Genomic DNA, 19,361 nt, shown 5'->3' on the forward strand with positions numbered 1-19,361 from the left:
ACAGAGGCTCACAGAGGCAGTAACTGGAGAATACTCGACATAACCTATCGGCATTGCACAGAGGCCGCTATGCCAGAGAAAGCTACAAAAAGCTTTAGTGCAGTGCTGTTAAGGCTTGCAAACTACACACCAGTGCCAGAGCATACGCATGTTTGCACACGGAGAACAAGGCTGTAATATACTGCCCCTCCCTCAACGCAATGCATCTGAGGCTGCTTTATAAAGTAATGCGATAAGAACGATGCTACAGACTGCTAGAGCAGACAATCTTTTGGCAGGGACAGCAGACGCTACACACTCAATAATAGCTCATATTCATCCTCATAGCTGTCTGAATCTGATTTAACGAGAATGACACTGGAATCGCGTTCCTAAACCAACGGGCAATCTTTAACTTGACCAAAGAGGATCATGTTTTCACCTTGTTTAAAGGTCAGCACAGCACATCGAGTTGTTACGGAATTTCAATTTAATGTTGGGGCACTGAGAGCCCAAGACCTCAGACGGTACTTGAATACATTGCTCTCTGGCCCAGATGTTATAAGTGCTACTGGGTGATAGTGCTTCTGAAGCTATGACAAAGAATCTTAGAAAAGATCCAGAAAGTGCTCAAAGCATGCCTGCTTTCTCCAGCTCTGCTGATTGCTTGTAGGTATTTTTGAGATCAAGAAAAATCACAAAATTTAACAAAAGAAACATAAAAGCCAACAAAAGCATTTCCCAGTCAGAGGTACTACTTTAAATGCATTTATCAGTAAGGATGAGGGATACGCACCACTTGGGTCTTTCCTGAAGAGAGTGTTCATGACTGTAGCATGCAGTTTCACCCTATCCCATTCTTTAAGCATCAGGCCAGAGGCCACGAACCTTTCCACCAGTTGATCAGCAATCACCTGCAATCTGGGAAGGCAAAACCAGAAAGAACAGAGCTGCGTAAACCAAGGAGAAACCCCTGCGTCATCGGCTTTTTGCTTTTCAGCCAGGGAGGGCAGCATGTGTGAAATGAAGTATCTGCATGCACGCGGGGAAAGGGAGCCAGTCTCTGATAGAAAGCGAACAGAGCCATCAAAATTCAGCTCTAATGCAAACAGTTCTGGCTGTTTCGCAAAGCTTCCTTGGTGATCACTTCTGCTGCAAACATTCCACGAAGAAGGGCAGATTTAGCATAGCAGAGAGCTTGTTTGCAGTGACAGATGTTATCGGGACTTGAAGGATGCATCTTTCTACTGCCAGGGAACACAATGTGACTCTTCTTACAAAGGCTAAAATCTGCAGACCCCCAGGGGGGCTTAGGCATCTTGGCTCCCGGAGGGCCTGCTCTGCTCAGGGACTGCGACCTCTACAGTGCACCGGGCCAGATCTCGGACCCTCTCTGTCCCAAATAAGCAACCCAGTCACTGGGCTTAATTTCTGGGAGAGCCCAGAACGTGGTGACAGAGGGCAGAAACCCAGAGAGCATATCCCGGTGAATGCTCCAGCTTTGGAGCTACTGAGCGAGCAGAATCAAAGGACTTATTGCCACCTTCTTGTCTGGCCTCAGTTAGGGATGAAAGCGGCTGTGGCTCCAGGGATCTGCGGGCAGACCTGTCCTAGGATAGGCAGCAGGAGCAGGCAGGTGATCAGAGCAATGCACTCACATGTCCTATGTCTAAAGAGCTGAAGAACTTCCAGGCTGCTGCTGTCCCCCACAAAACTTCTGCAGTGCCTCAGCCTTACCAAAAGCAGCAAGGATGTGCTAGAACAAGAGCTCCCCATCCCCGAAAACAAGGCAAGAGGGTATTACTCTATGCAGAAGAATTTGGGCTTCTCTCACCGCGTCCAAGGGATTAGACACCTCTCTGCTCCACCAGGTCCCACCACTTTCGCATCTCAGCTGCAGCAGGAGAGGCAGACTGTGGCCTCTCTGAGGCTGGCTCCCAGAGCCCGGGGCTGCCACGCTCCGGATGCCAGCTCCTATCCCACCACCAGTTTTGTACTGCCCCTCACGGGCTACCAGCCCCCACGTGACGATTTCAAGACTCTCAAGCTACCAATTGTCATGGTTTTCTACCACTTTCTGGCTTTACATCAGTGATTTTTAAAATTAGCAATGACAAAGCTTAAATGAATATCATTACAGACAATACTAAAACAAATTAACAGAGAATAGCTCAAGTGAAAATGGTGCTTTATTACGTTATAGAGTTAATCAAGGAAATAAAACAAATTAGAATGAATTATAATGGAAATTATTTGCCATGTGGGAGGCATCAGAGCGTGATCCCTCTCTCAGTCTGAGCCGTTATATGTGCAGAAGGGCTTGCCAACCCCTAATTCTGTCTGCAGTTATGCAAGCTAAGTCAGGGTAAATCAAATCTCCTGCTTTATAGCTTAAGCTGATCAAGATCATCCAAAGATCAGGAAGGAACTCCACCTCTCAGCCATGCCAAGAACTACACAGAGCTAGCAAGACGTCTTTTGCATGAGACAGGAAGGCACACACCTCTCTTAAACGTGGGCTGCAGCGGTCTGATCCAGCACAGCAAACCACGTGGCTGCCACTCTCCTCTAGTATTGGCCTTGCAGCTGAGAAACTGCTTTCCCTATTTCCCTGAGCAAAGCACAGCAGGTTTTAGCAGGCAAGAGGTGCATGGAGCTGCTCAGCAATGATCCATCTAGCAGACCCAAAACCAAAGCAGAGTCTTCTGGAGGGATCACCATTTGTCCTCTCTTTATAATCACTGTTTGTCCAACACTGTGATGCTGGAATCTCAAAGGTAGGAAAAGCAGCTTTCACTGCTCTCCATCAATACAAAAATATCTTCTTTCCCCTCGGCAAAGCTAAATGTTTTCTGGATGATTGCTAACAGCTAAGGAATTATATTAGGGGAGAAGTACCAGATGAATTAATTTGCAGGTGAGGGCAGGACCGACCTGGGCCAAGGATAAAAATTTAAGATCGCGTGGCCCTCTCTGAGCACACTGCTATGCAAAAAGCAAAAAAAGGTGTTGCGGAAAAGAAGTCTGGGAGCCTCCAGGTGCCATGCAAAGCACAAGATCTGGGTTTGGTCAAAACCTCAGCTAATAGATCTGTGTGATGGACAGAGGAGACATCAGCCCTTTCTCAGAGGGGGCAGGTAGGGGTCATTTTCAGTTTCAAGGCACTCGAAGACCTCATTTCTCTCCCCTGCCAAAATCAGCTCTGCCACCCCTAATGCACATCAGCATCATCTGCTAGCACTGTGGCTAAGTGGGTTCTCAGCAAAACGGATACGGCTGGCATCTGAAGCAGACTGCAGTGCTAGTACCAACAATTTGAGCTGTCTCCAGATGCAGGCAGACATCACTGCCTCACTTTAGGCCCTACTTACGCTCTACAGAATTTCTCCACCAGTTCCTCAGGTCGCAGACTTATTTTCAGATGCAAGCAGACTTACAAGCACTGCACCTCAGAGGTGATCCAGAGCTCGGTGACTCAGGAGAAGAGGCTCATACCTCAGCTCTCAGAGCTGACACTTTGGAGGCTTTCTACAACAAACCCACCGAAGGGCATTTGGGTCACCCAGTGTCTGCCTCCGTCTCGTCTTTCTGAGTGCTTCTGTCTTGTTTCTCCCTGCACTTCTCTTCTGTCTCCTGGCTGATCTCTAGCTTGTCCTGGTTCTCCACCCGCCCTGTTTGTTTTACCTCACCTCTTTCAGGGTAGGACAGACTTCAAAGTGGAAAAGCCGAGAAGAGGAAAAGATTTCAATTCCTACTGCCTCCCAGCAATTCTTACATTTTCATTTTCCCACCCATTTCCTTATCCCACTTCCGATCTCTTATTTCAACACAGCCTCCAAAGTGCGGTTTTAAGCAGGGGGCCTCCCCTTGTCTCCTCAGCCCTCGGGGAAAGGAGATGCCAGAACATGTTGTTTCTTCCCTGAGCCAGTCCCTGCTCACAGCCTCCCTCCTCCAGCTGCACTGCTCTGTGCTCCCCTGCTAGCTCCTGCTGTCCTCTAGCAATGGGAACAGACACAAAAGGGCAGCGCTGCCAGAAAAAGAGAAGGCTAAGGCTCAGGGACAGAAAGCTAAAGCTCTTTTAGCTATTCCCCTACCCTCTTCTGCACCCATCTCACAACTGGCAGCACAGAGTACAACAGTTCTTACGTTTACCCAGTCTTCCAGAAGGCACTAAGAGAAAAGACAGCGCTGCCACTGGTGATGTACTTGTCAAAAACGAGATGGAGGAAGGTTGTCCAGACACTGCCACATCCCAGGCAGTGCTGTTTGTAGAGCTAAAGCCATCAGCCACAGTGGCGAACAGCACAAACACACGCACTGACACCAACCAGGCTTCGAGATTTCACACCAGCTGGTCAGAAGACAGGCATTTCACACCCAGCGCCTGTTCCAGGCTGCTTACAGACACAAAAACCAACTCTGTAACCAAGTCATGCTTTTCTGAGGATCTTTTGGTGTGCCTGGGTTTTAAGAATAATTAAGTGCTGCAGAATATGCCAGGCTGTCCAGATTAATCTGGATGGCAGGTTGGGGAACTAGACAGCAGAGGCCAAGCTGTCTTGCCTTCTAAGTCATCTCAGCAGTATCTCCTTGGTCATCTTATCACCGCACAAGCCACGACACCATTATTCAATCTGACAGACTGCTACAGAAACAAATGACATCTTTCAGCCGCACCACCAGTGACTGATTTAAAGAGCAAACAGATCACTGCCTTAACCGGTTTAGGAAGCAAGAATGACTTCATCTTCCTGACTGCTGGCCCGAGGACTGCTAGCAGTACCCACCAGCTTCAGACGGCAGAGGGTTTCTCTGGCACACCGCTACTGCTGCCGTGGCACATCCAGGAGGAATGAAAGAAAGGAGCGTGGGGAACTCACCTGTCCGAGCCGTCCTTCATGTGGACCTTGGCATAAAGGACATCCGTCATGGCAGGGTCATCGTTCATGTACTCCACTCCTGCCACCTCCACGGTCAGGGGCTTGCCTCCAGCAATTTGGCTAAAATGTAAGAAATCCCTTATGTTAAAAAGCAAAACATCACACCTGCTTTTGAAATACAACACATAGTACTCCTTATGCATACACTAAATATTTGGTTTTACTAAGGGATTGACATAAGATACATTTTTTGCCATAGTTAAACACAACTTCAAGTTTAAGCGGGACTTAAATGCTATACAGATTATATGGGGCAGTGAACTCCACTGAGGACTTCTTTTCTTTCCCATATCTTTCAGGTTGTTTGCACTGAATAAAACTCACTCACAAAAAAGGCTCCCTAATTTCTAAAGCTCGAAAGGCTACAGCTGCTATTGTCTCATCATCTCAAGAAATACTGTAAAAACATTTCCACTCATACGTTTAGTGTTTTAAGTCAACTTGTCAATGTTCACAGGCCATCACCCATGGCCAAACCCCATCAGCAATAAAATGGTACAAGTTCTCATTCCAGAGAAGCTCCTGTCTTCCCTGTGAAGAGAGCAATCGTGACACAAAGTCTCCACCTTGTTGATTTTCACTGGGAAAAGGACTCGATACAGAATGCAGTTTTAAGTACATTCCAACATCCACTTACAAATGCTGGAAGTAAATAGAGCTGTTTTAAAACCAGCTCCAGCTACTCTTGCAGGAAGGCAAAACCAAAAATGTGTGCAGGATATAATATGCACTCCCACACCTGCAAACACACTGTGAAGTGTATCTGCTTCCAAACATGCCGCCTCCTTGCCTTTACCACCAGAACATCACAGGGAGGCAGGGTGCCGCAGCCAAAGCTCCCTGTGAGCAAGTGCCGTTGTCTCATTTAACGCCGAGGTCTCCTGGAAAGTACAGGGAGTGTCTGGGCAGGCAGAAGTAACAAACACGAGTTAACAATGTGAGCGTGACTTTGCTCTAACCTTGCTCGCTTCTGTTCAGCCTGCCCTAGAGACTGCTTTTGAGATTCTCAGCAAAGCTTCCCAGGTGGAATAAGGAGAGCGCGAGCTCCCCTTCCATTATGTTTACTGGGAGGAAAACAGCACAAGTACATTGTCATGCATGTGAGACTGAGAGCATTTGAGGCCATGTATTCTAAAAAGGGTCAAAAAGGGCACATCTACCTTCATATGGCACTGCCTGCATTTAGAAAAGTAAATGATCGCTAATGAAAATTTGCGTGGGTGGAAGGGAGCCTAAATTAATTTTCAAAGTATATTTATTTGGGTATGGCAGGGGAAATAACCTAAAGGTTACACTCAAGTGTTGATTCCCCCTCCGCTGAAGGAAATGGAGGGTAGAGATTTTGTCTGCCTCAGTTCAATCCACTTGTGAGGAAGCTGGCACTTTCCAAATGCTGCAGGCAGAGCCTTCCCCTGGAAACACACTTGCATTTCTGTTCAACAGCGGAACAACTGGAGCCGTCATTTTAAAGGCAGAGGTATGAATTTTGGCCATGCATTAATTCCCACAGATATTAGCTGGCACAGTGTGGCTAATTCTTCATGCACCGAGGCAATAAATAAATAAATAAATAAATAAATAAATAAATAAATAAATAAATAATCAAGGATCTGTGCTCTATGCGCAAAGGCTTTGCAGAAATAAATAAATAACCCAATCCCTCAGGCCATCTCCAATTTCTAAGCTGAACAGAGATAAGCTAATTACAGTGTCATTCAACCACATTTGCAGTTAAAGTCCTAACATCTGCAGCTCAGTGTTAACAGGCAGCGAGAAAGCCCCGGTCCTGGAGCAGCACTGAACGTTTCAGACTGATTACTCACACGGCTCATGCTGGCTTCCCTGCACACAGCTCCCCGCATCAAGAAATGCATGTCAAGGACACCTCAGCATCTGCTCTGAGGCAGGAGGGAAGCAGCGTGCCAGAGCCCACTGCAGGCAACGCACAAAGGTAATGGAGCTCGTCCCTCCCTCTGCAGCAGGCAGGAGACAACAGCAAAAACTGCTCACACAAAAATAACGGGGACGCGTGTGGGAAAGAGAAACGAGCCGAGCAGGTTTTCAGGGAATGCTGAGGGTTTGAGCTGAGCTGCGAGATGTTGTTAAGAGTCTTTGTGGCTGCTTAGTGATTTCTACTGTTCCCATTTTAAATGTTTCAGCCTTTTTCTAACTTTCTAGAGTTGAGACAGACTATTGAGCTGCTTTTTTCTTCTCTGTCCCTTGTCAGAGACAGCTTGCTGCTTTTCCCCCACTCATGCCCTTGGTGATGACATCCCTTTTTTATCACTTACTCCACAAAATCCTCTTTGCATCGCTGTAGGAGGTCACACGCTTTCTGGATCTCTTGCTCGTTCAGAAGTACCAGCGTCCCAAGAGTCAGGTGAAGCTTTGCAGGGTTCTGGAACAGGCTGCTGCTGACCCCATGATCCTACAAATCAGTCAATCACTCATATATAGTTGTCTTATCTCATCCACACACACACCCCCTCTATCAGAGGGATAAATACTACAGAGAACAGGTACCAAGCCACTGGCATCAAACCTTTTATCGCTGCATCACTGGTCGGGTTGGTAGTGGCTCAAAGTTGAAACGAGTAACAGAATTTCACAGGCTTTGCAAGCAAGCGAGCTCAGCCTGGCAGGCGAGGCGCAGCCCCCCACTGCACGCAGGCTGCCTGCCTGCCTTTTCATCGGAGCTGCTGAACGGCAGCCTGGAAGCTCGTTACCACAGGCTCCAACTCAGGACCCAGGAACAGCAGCACTCGCTTGAAACCAGTACAGGGTTTCAAGAGGAGACTTCCACAGCTGTCAAAGCGGCAGCTGCCATCAGCAACAAACTCAACACAAGTCAGCACAGATTTAAAACTTGAGTTACGTCTGGTTTTTTGTGCAATAAAGCTGGAACCAGCTGTAGTGACAAGCTCTAAATGGTCTCTAAATCCTGTCTAAACACAGGTTGCACCTCACAACACAAGCACAGCTAATACCAGCTCTGATAATTACGTTTTTCTTGTTCCCATGTGCCCTATAGTTTGCTGGGATGAATTAAGTTTAAATTCCCTTTATAAGAAGAGTTACGTGTTGTTGCTGGGGAAGAACTGTTCCCAGGTGGAGCAGTGGTTACATTCAGCTTTAAAAAACATGCTCTTTTGTTCTAGGATATTTATAAAAATACCTCGAGGATGGTTAACACACCCATATTAAAACAATTATTTCCACTTAGTGGCCATTTCCCATCAGCGCATTAAATAACCTCCACTTTTAACTCCAGAAGAAGCCAACACCACTTGCCAGCCACCGAAGCCTTTCTCTGTCTGAAAAAAGTCTACCAACTGAGAATGACAGCTTTGAAGTTTCGAGCTGTGCTTCAGAGTTTGAAGTAAAACCTTTCAGATGTTTAAACACTGCAGTATCTCAGCCCGTCAGAGTTTAATGCCCCACATCTCACTCAGCATTTTTCATGTCTAATGACAACATCCATTCTCTTCTTTACAGCGGTGCTTATGGGCTGGACTAGAGACGAGCCAGCCTGCACCACAGAGGCCGAGGGCTTGCTCCAGCAGCCACAAGCTGGCAAAGCGTGGTGGTTCCCAGAAGAGAGAAATCATATACGCACCTTCCACTGCTGCTAATTACTTTATTGCTGACTGAAACCCCAAATCGTACCATGCTAGTAGTGGCAAAGCAGGCTGCAAACCTCAGCACCATGCAGCAGCCTGAAGCAAGCACAGACTAACTACGTCAGGCAGAGGAAAGAGGGACGGCTCCATCCCACTTCTCCCCACCTTCCCCTCTCTGCGGTAAAAGCCTTTCGGCTTCCTTTAATTCATACTGCTGTTAACATGCATGACAGGACATGATTTCTCTCCATCAGCCTTTTTTCTCCAATGGTATCTGTAGCCAGAGGATATTTGGCCCATCACAAAACAACAGCTTGGGTAACAGAAACTGGGAGAAAGTTCGATGTACCCTTGCCACAGACAACCAGCTGATGTCACTCCCACGGAGCGCACCGATGATGTACAGTAATGAGAAAGTAGTTCACAGGTCAGAAAGCAAAAGCCCTACCCTCATTTTCTGCCCCAGCACAATTTGTACTGTAAACATCAACCTGCCCCAAAAGCAGCGTTTTCCCCTGAGCTTTCCAACACCTGAGTGTGGGCTGAAAGCTGACAAAGCGATGGCACGTCACCTCCACAAGCCACGATACCGCTGCTGGGTAGATTAGCAGGGAAGAGCAGTGCACAGTGAGCAGGCCAAGACCTAGATAATCTTCCTGGTTTGCTCCCTAGTATTTCAGACAGCTCCTAAAAACCCTGCTTACACCCCTACTCTTTCGCAGGCTGGCAGATCCCACTTCTCCCACGCATAAAATAGATGCTGCATCAGAGGTAGCTCTCCCTGGAACAGGCAATGTTTCTGCGGGTGTCTTCGCAGCCCTTCATGGCTGGATGCTGCTCACCGAGATGCAAAAAAGCTTGAACCCACTTATTCTAATCCCAGATTATGGCATACTATCAGCAACCACTGTGTCGCCTCACAGGAAGCCCTGTCCAGTGGTATGAGCCCTCTGCAACCTGAGCAGCAGGGCTGGACAAGAGCAGTGCAGAGCCCAGAAATACACGTTCACGACTACTGCTAAGGAAAAATCACGTTCTCTTCCAGGGAGAACGAGCCCAAGAGACGTGATCCTGTCAACGATTCTGGAGCTTTATGGACATCTTCCAAATACCTAAGGAACCCTCCCAAGGTAAGCTACGACTATAAGAGCAGGGCTGAGATTCAGCATCGGAGATGGGCACGGGATCCACTGGGATCTAAGCCATGTTCTCAGAGTGCCTCTTGGTGACAAGCTCCTCTTTCACCAGTTTCCCCCCCATGCAGGGGAAGGCGGGCATTCCTCATAGCACAAGTCGCAGTGGCTTGTGGCAAGCAGTGGCTTCCAGCCCTAATGAAAGCGGAGCATCAGATCAGGGGAGGCGAGGTGTCACAGCAGGGAATCCCCATATTCTACAGGGGAATCTGAAAGCAGCGTGTTTGCAAGAACTCGCTGGCAGATACAAACACATAAAATGGACTCTATCGTCTCTCTAAAAATTTACTGTTCAAACTTGGGTTCTCAAAGGATGTACTGAGAGACAGGAAGAATATCCCCTTTACGCACCATCTGTATGTGATGACTGTCCATTTTAGCTTATGCTTCTCCCTGACACTGCCCTGTCATGGTTAAAAAAAACAACAACTCATTTCCACTTGGCCTTAAAAATTCATTTTTGTCCTCTCTCCTGCTACTTAGACTACTACCCTTGCTCTCCTCCTTCAGAAGGAACACAGAAAGGGTTTCATCTGAAGTCTTCACCTCTCTTTGCAAAGCCCAAGCACATTGTTCCTCCAAATCTAAGGCCCTGCAGTAGGGAAACCGTAGACCACAACACACTTCAGGCCTTCTACATGACAAGGCAAAGGATCAGACTCCTTAGCTCTTCCTCCCTGGCTGTGTCCTCTCTACTGTCTTAAGAGCTTCCAATATTTGCAGACAGCTTTATGATTTTGGTTTTTTTTCTTAATAGCAGGATGCTGCGTACCAGCTATATGCCTTCTCCCGCCCTGATACACAAACAAAGGAGCAAGCCAGAAAAACAGCATTTCCTCAGAACTGACAGAAGAGCTGCAGGGTGAAAAATCCCGCCCATTTTCTGTCCCTTCCACTCTGAGATATAATATCTCATTAGCAATGTTTGATATTTACAGGTTGCCATATATTACAGCAATCATATTTCTTTTCCGTGCTACATCTGCAGCCTGTTAAGACTGCAAATGCTGCGTTTGCACAGCTCTGAAAGACCCAACTGTGATTTTTCACGGCAATATTACTGCAAAGTCGCTTCCCTTTTCCACCTGCATACTCAGACAGATGCTTCAGTCCTCCTCACTCTGACACTTACATGACTGTGCGAAGAGACTTCCAAGGTCATCCAATCATCCGGACCTCCCACTGCACCACATCAGTAAAGAGCCTGTCCAGGTGAGCCACCTCCCCACATTTACATTAGATTAACCTCAAAAGAGTCTCCTCTTGGCCCTGCTTCACTGTCTGGCTGCTCTGACCATATAATAGCGTGAATGACATCTGAAGCATTCCATATCTCAACACAACATTCATCTTAAAAAAGGTCTTAAAGATGAAAAAAAGAAAAGTTAGAAAGCATATACCCACCAACATAACCCTATGCTATAAAACAGAAATGAATGGTTGGCATGGTAACTGCTTCAGAGAGAAATAGAGTCACTCACAAATGCTCAATGGCCAGAAGAAATCCTCACACATGCACACCTGCTCCTTTCCCTTCCTTACCGTTATTACCGAGCTTCATTCAAAGACTGGAGTTTACCTAATTCTGCAACGTTTCGCACCAGCAAATTGCAACAGGAAGAGAAGTGCACCACTTCTGTCACTGAAACCTATTCAAATTTCTCCAAGTATCCTGAGAAATCCTGTTGCTTTGGACAAATCTATAAGCTCTCTTGTTGCTCTGTGAGGGACCGTTTTGAATTACTGTTTTTCATTACTGATGTGCTTTCTAGCAGACCCTGCTGTGAGATAAAGTGGTATTAGAGTGGCATTACCGGCTGGTGGAGTGATTGAGAGACATACAGGGCTGCAATATACTCCTTGAACTAACAGGCAGCAATATATCTAGAAACCCTTTTGCTACCATCAGGAGAAGGAAGGGCAGAAAAATAAAGCACCATATATTCCTAGGCTAACATATGCAAATCCCCAAATACATGCCACTGACCGAATTCCACATTTCAAACTAAAAATGGAAACTCTAGAGCTGATGTAAGCAGTACCAGGAACATTTCAGGCCCTCCTGAGAGGCACAGGGCACTGAGCAGTGCTAACACGACGCTGCAGCTCCCAGGCCGGGGCACCTTGTGCCCATGCAGTGTAGAGAGCAGGAACTACAGCCCCAGACCTTCTGCCTGCACCCATATAGACATGTCCTGCTGCAGGGCAGCTTGAGCTGCCACCGTTTTGCGAGATTCCCGAAAGCACCTTGATGACTCGGCAGCAGCAAAAGGTATGCTATGTCTTGAACGCCGCACTTTCTCAGAGATGTTGCTATTGCTGGTATGAGGAGGATTCATGCCTGGATGCTGGTTCTGAGTACAGTTCAACTCCGAGGCTACTGAAGCCCAGAAGTAGCTGTTAGGCTGAAATTCATTCCCACATGCACTCCCATGCTGCAGGATCCCTAACCATGAAGCAGAGCTTTACAGGACTCAGTGCCATCCAGACACAGACCAAAAACATTGCGGGAGAGACAGGAGGTCAGGCAAGAAGAGGAAAAATTAACATGACTGGCCTGGTCAGCAGTGGTCTCAGCACTCCTCTGACCAAGCTCGGGTTTCTGCAGCTTTCTAGGACAAGGAGCACGCAAAGGTTTGCAGATGTTCCCAGGCAGCTCCTTCTGAATGTGACTGACAACACTGGGGAAAGCCCCAAGATAAATTTATTAAAATGTTTGTAAGCGGATGGCAGACCTCCCTGCCTACCCGCGGATGCAAACTGCTACTTATGAGTGAGTAAGAGAGAAACAAAGTGATAGAGACAGATCAGGAGGGGTCTGGAGAGCAAGGAAGATCACCAGCAGAGGCTGGGCCAATGGAAGGCTGCAGAGATGCAGCCGAAGCAGCAGGCAGGAAAAATGAGTTCTCTACAAGGAGAAGAGCGAGTCCTGTGTGAGGCCAGAGTGTTGCAGGAATAAAAACACAGGGTGAGAGCACAAACAAGAGCATTAGCTGCAAAGATGACTAAAAGAGGCCACATCATAGAGATATGACACTGAAAGGATTCGCCTGACACCGAGACAGCCTGGAAACCAGAATCGAGCAAGACGTACGGGATGACACTGAGGTTACTGCCCTGCGCAGCAAGCAGATCTGGATTTGCTGTCCACGAGGAGGGAGAAGAGAGATCCACAGGACCTGCTGGCAGACAGCTAGAGAGAGGAGGAGGTGGCTCAGATGAACGGAGTCCAGGATGCCAAGGCTTCAAGCAGAGCAGGGCCAGCCATGTCTGAAAGGTCTGACAGGTTGAGGAGATCAAGGAAGAGGACTGTAACAGCCATAAGCCCAGTTAGAAGGGGATAAAGGGCAAGAGAAACACCAGACTGAAAGCAGCAGTCTCAGTCCAGGGCCAACAGCTTGAACAGTCACTACCAGAGCCCTGTGCTGAAGTTACCAGCCCTACGAAGAGCTGCTTCTCTCCCTGCAACTTTGGTGTGTCCACCCACAAGGACTGGAACGAGACACCAACAGAGGGAGCCAGGCCACCACTGACGCCAGCCCGAGGTCCAACACTCTGTCCAGCTAACACTTTCTCAGGCGGTTTCCATTCCCCTGTCTTCAGGCCTTTCCTTTAATAACAGTAAGCTTCAATAAAGATAGCTGCTCCTGGCTAATGGGGGTAGACGATCGAGACAGTGATATCTTCCTAGCCTGAGGAAAGGGTGCTCGTGGCATTGCGCTGTTTAATAATACATGAATCTATTAGCCAATTTCAGTTGTATTTAACATCAGGTGGAAACCTGAGTGATAGAACACTCCTAAGATGTCACTGAAATAGGCAGCTGGGTGGAGAAGAGGGACTTAAATCAGAACTGCCAGGAAAGAGAAGACTGCAAAGCCAGCTCAGTTCTGCTCTTAGAGATAACTGACATGCAAGTGACCACGAAAACTTGAGCAAGAACTCCTATCTCCCCAGGTATCAGATAATTCACACCCACGGCATGAAGACATAGGAAACTAAACTTCTTCAGCTGTGCTATCTGCAAGATTGTATTTTCCCCTTTGAAAGGCACAAGCAGAACTGACAGACATGAAGGTAATAATATCAGCCCACAAAACCCTGCTGTGTGTATGCAATCTAACCTGCAGCGGCCACAAAGAGGAACTCATCTCTCTTGCCTGGAGATGTCCTCCCAGCACTCAGAGGACATGGCAATTTAATAATACCATTCCCTCTCCTCAGCCTGGCCCTGTGCGCTGACATACCACTTCTGACAAACTAGAAGCATGCTAAAATAAACCAGGGAATACACAGCTTTCACTTCATTCTGTTCCTCATTTCCCTATGCCTAACTATTTCCTGCTGCTCTCAGCATAAGATCTGAAGGCAAGGAGGAGGGACTGTCAGCACAGAGTCTCATGGGGAAGAAGGGAAGCGATTAGATTTGCAGGACGGCATGTGCTACCAAGTTGTTTCTCGCTCAGCTCCGGTAATGACACCCATCTTCCTTCACCATCAGTAACCAAAAGAAAAATGAAATAGCAGCAGCAAACTTGTGAATTCCTACCTGGTTTCATAGTTATGTAGAAATCATATAAAATGTAGAAAGGTCCACTAGATTATTTAGTGGCTTTCCTATTAAAAACAAAAAAAAAAGACCACGAAAAAAAACCCAGCCCTCTTTTGAATCTTAGATATTCTTCCACCGAGGAAAAATCTCTAAGGAGAACAAAATATTTTGCTAACAATTCACTAAGTAAGCCATTCCACTTTCCAGAAGATTTCACAACAGCAGTCAACAAATTCACAGCAGATTCGCCAACTTAAGTGAAAGGCCCGTTAAAAATACATTCCTAGGAAATAGAATAGAATAAGGCCTTCAAGGTAAACACCAAAAAGCTATCTCAGTCAACGAAATGGCACTCTGCTGAAGGGCTTCCACTTGATTTTAATTCTCACGTGAACCCTTACCTTTGAGCATTTCTCCAACACTTCCTCCTTGAACTGCAGGAACTTCTCCTGGATGGCGGGCTGGTTGAGAGCGAAGGACAGGAAGTGTGTGAAGGGCTGCTTCTTACGGAAGCTGTCCAGGAGAACATCGATCCGCGTCCGGGCAGAGATGACACTGCTGCGATGCTGCCCTGTAATCACTACAAGGAAACAAAGCAATACGTGTCTGGTTTCTGTGAAGCTACAGTGAGACTACTGACACCCATGCCCATGGAAAATAAAGAGTAATTGAATGGATCATGATTTTACACGATATTTATCCATGCATTTTAAAATATCAATATTGGAGCACATTGTGAAGGTAAGAATATTTCATCCAGGAGATGCTAGGAGGGAATTAGAAAAATCTGCACAACAGCACCTCTCTACTGTTAGCTCCGGGCTCACTGAAGAAGCGATAGAAATTAAAACCCCCAATCGTGCACAGAGAAATCTCGCCAGGCTCCTCGCTTGACTTAAAATGCCTGACACGGCTGTGCTTTCCTCTGTAAAGACAGGATGGTACCATCAAAAGTATCCCTCTGCTCTCAAGAAAGTCAGCTCTGAGTGCCTAAAAAACAATAACTAAGAGTCTATCATTTCAGCGGCTCTTCAGATTTCTAGAGCATTATTTCAAGTTTTCATAAAGGAGTCAAAGTGAAAAAGAAAAGAAAATCTATCAAAGATCAAGATGGCCTATATCGTTTGTGCATGCACTTCAAGGCACCAAACAGAGAACACTTGAGCTTGAAAGGAAAGAACTGCAAGGAGCAAAATTTTCTTGGCTTCCTATTATTACATGTTTTCAACACCTCTCAACCTTCCTAATAGTCCTTCACGGTTCTCAGGAAGAAGTCAAGACCCACTTCTTGAGAAGTACTACCACGTTCCTGTGCAGTTGGATCCCCGTCACTCCTTACAGCTCTGTCACGAATGTAACTCTACACTGTGCCAATTATCACCGGAGCGTGCGTAAGGGGCCCTCTGGATATCCACTGAGGCAGAAACCCGCACAGGCCAGCCCTTCTGAGCAACGCCTCCTCTCTTTTTAAGTCACTGGAAGTGATGAGAAGGAACATACGGTACAAGAAAGCCTGCTCTCACTATCAGGATCAAGTGACAAACCAGAAAGGCAGCAAAACACTTCTCATATTAAAGCAGATGCTGAAGTTTATTTCATGCATAAATACACAACACGGTATTTTTTCTGGGTGTATATTACAGCTCATTATTAATGAAAATGGTATTAATTTAAAAACAAAACAACAATAAAATCCCCAACACATTCAGCCCCAAAGTCCTCCAGCCAGTCATTTAAGGCCCTGAAATTACTTCAGTGAGACTATTCATAGGCTTAAAATAGGTATTTTTTTATTCCCGAAAAACTTACACTGCTTTATAAGGATCTATAGACAGGGAAAATAAACTCAGGAGAAAAGTGAAGTGATTTTCCAAGGGCCATAAATTGAGTCAGTGCCATGTTAGAAGCAGGAATTAAAGGAAAAACACTGCCTATGCCCCCTCCCTGCTCAAATCATGCCTGTGCAAGCGCTGATGAGAGAACACCCATTTTGTGCATGCTAAAGCTCACCAATTTCTCCTTCTACTCCAGGCTTGGGAATGCTGATGGAGGTTCGAGTCTCTGTTTCTAGTCTCTTCTTGGTTTCCCCTTTCTTCCCAATGATGTACCTGGAGGCATAAAAGTGCAAGAGAGTCACTCGCACAGCGTCACTGTGCCACGCTCCATCAAGCGTGTCCAGCCAGCAGACTAACCCTGCCACAGACAGCTGGGTCCCCCCAGATTCGGTATCTCCGTGCTAGAGGGATGGACGCACCCAGCCTCGTGCGCAGGACCCGGTCCAGGCACAGAGGCTTCTCCCGGGACTCCGCGCAAGACCAGCCTAGGAGCATGGGATGACGTTGAGCCGTGGCTCACAGCTGGCTTAAGCTAAAATAAGTCAGGCGGTCCACGACAGCTCTGCCCAGCACATCCTGCCACAGCTTATTCGTCAGCTGGGTTATCCCTTTTTTCCATTACCCCAGCTGATAAAGAACGAAGGGCTCTTTTTCCGCTTTTTGCTTTGCTCGAGGTAGTCATTTGCCAGCATCCAAACACACAACAGAACAACTTTCCTTCTCTACATTTCAGTAGAACTATTCAATCAATAAAACTGTCAAAAATAACTAGATAAAGCTTTGAACACTACAGGCTTCCCAGTAAACATCAGATTGGAGTCAATAGTCAATTCCAGCCGTGTGTGCTTTCTCTCAAAGCTTTCACAAACTCCCCCTGCCAGGCTGCTCACCCCAGTTCTTCCTCCCCTTCTCCCATCCTCCCTGATGCTTTTATGTTCAAGGGAAGAGATGCTCAAAAACTCTCCTGCCAGCAAGAAAGCACCACCTGCTGTCTCTGTCACAGGGAAGGCTAGGAGTCAAGCGTGGCCCAACTGCACTAGAAAGGCATTGCCAATTTTCCCTTCCCAAATGCTAAAATCCACATCCACAAAACGGAATGCATTTCAGAGATCTGGCGCTTACCCTCACCTCAAAAAAAAAAAAAAATTATTCTGTGCTCCACCGCTTCCCCAGCCAGCAGCGACTCAAATAAACCAGAAACAGATAGACTCACTTGTATAAGGGGCTGGGAACCTCCACTCTGCACTGGAAGCCCTTCTCAGTCTCTTCCACGACAAAGGCATCACAGGGTTCGTCTGCACAGTCACTGGGGCCTACCAGAAAAAAACAACAGACCTTGTACAACCTCTGTAAAGTGTGGCAGTGCTTTAGGTAGGACAAGAGTCTCACAGCCACCTTCTCCCAAGGTTAAATAAAGGAAGAAACGGACTCCCCTCTGTTGCAGCTAACTGCTTTTTATTTCACCTTACTACCAGCTGCGGAAAACATAATGACTGCTTCTAAATCTGCTGGGCTGGGAGGCGTAGGAAAGCAGCAGTTACAGCCCAGGTTTTGTCTCAGCTGGAAGTTGTGCAACTACTCAGTGGGAATGACCTCTTCTCCTGGCAGGGTGGAAGCCACCAGCACATTCAGAGACCCGAGCAGTGATTCAAAGTCGCAGAAGAATACAAATAAAAGGTGAGGATGGGTTTGGTTCAAGGGTTCGGATACAGTGTTTTGGGAAACAGAGAAATTCTCACACCCTCGGCACGGAGGAATAGATGCGCCTTTCACCCGTGGGCCATTCAGTCGTGCCTGTTAGGACCAAACGTGATTTCCAGAAACAGGCCATGGTTTCTGTCTCCTCTCCAACACATCCAGGGACGAATTTGGGTGGCAAGCAGCTTATTAAAGCTTTGTTTAATCCACTGAAAGGCAGGGTGGAGGGAGAAACAGGACACAACAGCCACAACCCTTTCCATTTCAGAAATAACAGCAGAGATTTTCTCTGCCCACAACTCATGCAGAACTACAACAAACACACAGGCAGAAAGATAAAGTAAAATACATCAGAACAGGAAGAATTTTGCCCCCAAAACAGGTAACGCATTCCAAAAGCCACATTATAAGAGGCCAGTTCTTCAAGCAGCAAACATTGCAAGGGCAGAAGATCTTTAGCAAGCAGCTTCCACTCCTGCCATATCTGCAAATAACCACACTACTGAAAAGAAAAGCAATTCAGCAACCTGGAGAAAACAGATCTACAGAGCTAATTTGTTTTCCCCTTTTACTGGAGATCTTTCACGGCCAGCAAGCAAACTGACAGTCAGCAGCAGCACAGTCACCCAAACCCACATTAGGTAACTGGGATTACGCCCACTCTTTGGTCAGCAGAACCATCAGGGACCAAGACAAAGCATTTTTCTCCCTCTTGAACACCTCAGTCCACCACACGGGCAGGTCCTTGTGCACATAAAGACATCAGAGAGAACACCAAGAGCTCCCCAGGTCCCCAGCGTCGATGCTTTCACCTGTAGCACGTCCTGACAGCACCACGGTCACCCCTCACGCAGCACTCTTTACCTGCGCAGAAATCCTCCTCCTCGTGCTGGTAGGCCTGCTCTTGAATGAGATTCTTCCTGTACACTCGCCCCCCGATCCGTATCAGGGTGGGCCGCAGAACATCCATCCTGCTCCTCCTCCTAATGCAAAAACAAAGGCAGGTTTGCTAACTTACGCCAAGGAAAGGTAAATTTCCATGCTTCCTCGTGGATAATTTGTAAGAGGCATCGGGGGAGCTCTGAGGGGCTCAGCAGTAAAAAGCGAGGTCTGTACCTCCTCCTATACGTATATATGAGAAATTTCAGAAAAGCAATACCTTCTCAAACTTTATGTGACTCATTCAACAACTAAATTTATAAGAACTTACAAGTATACTCTTTGTCAGCTCGTAAAGGACAACCCAGTAAAAACGGGAAATTTAAGCAACGTAAGATATGTAACGAAGCATTGGGTTTTTTGCCCCTGCAAGGAGGTCAGCAACGGATCACTGCTCTCCCTGAAACTCACAGGTTTTAGCTAAAACTCACTGCGGCCTCAGTCAACGTGCCGTTTTAGCACCGTTCAGGATTCTGAACAGTTTCACCTCGTTATTTTCCACAGCTGTAGACCAAAGAGACCCCAGCCTCTTGCAAGGAATCCCCTACAACACTGACCTCTCTCCAAATACCTGCCATCCTCCACCAGTTTCTCAAAGGCCTAAG

General features: G+C 47.0%; 1 protein-coding gene across 9 annotated transcripts in view; it reads right to left on the reverse strand.

The window, feature by feature from the left end:
• The window catches only part of ASCC1 (activating signal cointegrator 1 complex subunit 1), a 38,888-nt gene that overhangs the window by 18,086 nt on the left and 1,441 nt on the right, over positions 1-19,361 (reverse strand). For 8 of the 9 annotated variants that reach the window (XR_014227913.1, XM_082309506.1, XM_082309510.1 and 5 more), the window contains 7 exons: positions 18,682-18,800; positions 17,333-17,432; positions 16,295-16,392; positions 14,686-14,864; positions 7,211-7,347; positions 4,860-4,979; positions 776-900 (listed from right to left, as the gene is read on the reverse strand). Coding sequence is in view for 8 of the 9 variants with exons in the window: in XM_082309506.1 (XP_082165632.1) it covers positions 776-900; positions 4,860-4,979; positions 7,211-7,347; positions 14,686-14,864; positions 16,295-16,392; positions 17,333-17,432; positions 18,682-18,800 (878 nt within the window). In the remaining variant the exon portion in view is untranslated. The remainder of the gene's footprint in view (positions 1-775; positions 901-4,859; positions 4,980-7,210; positions 7,348-14,685; positions 14,865-16,294; positions 16,393-17,332; positions 17,433-18,681; positions 18,801-19,361) is intronic. The other variant, XM_082309507.1, reaches the window with a different exon arrangement.

This window comes from Platalea leucorodia, assembly GCF_965183815.1.
Source record: "Platalea leucorodia genome assembly, chromosome: 4".
Taxonomy (NCBI): domain Eukaryota; kingdom Metazoa; phylum Chordata; class Aves; order Pelecaniformes; family Threskiornithidae; genus Platalea; species Platalea leucorodia.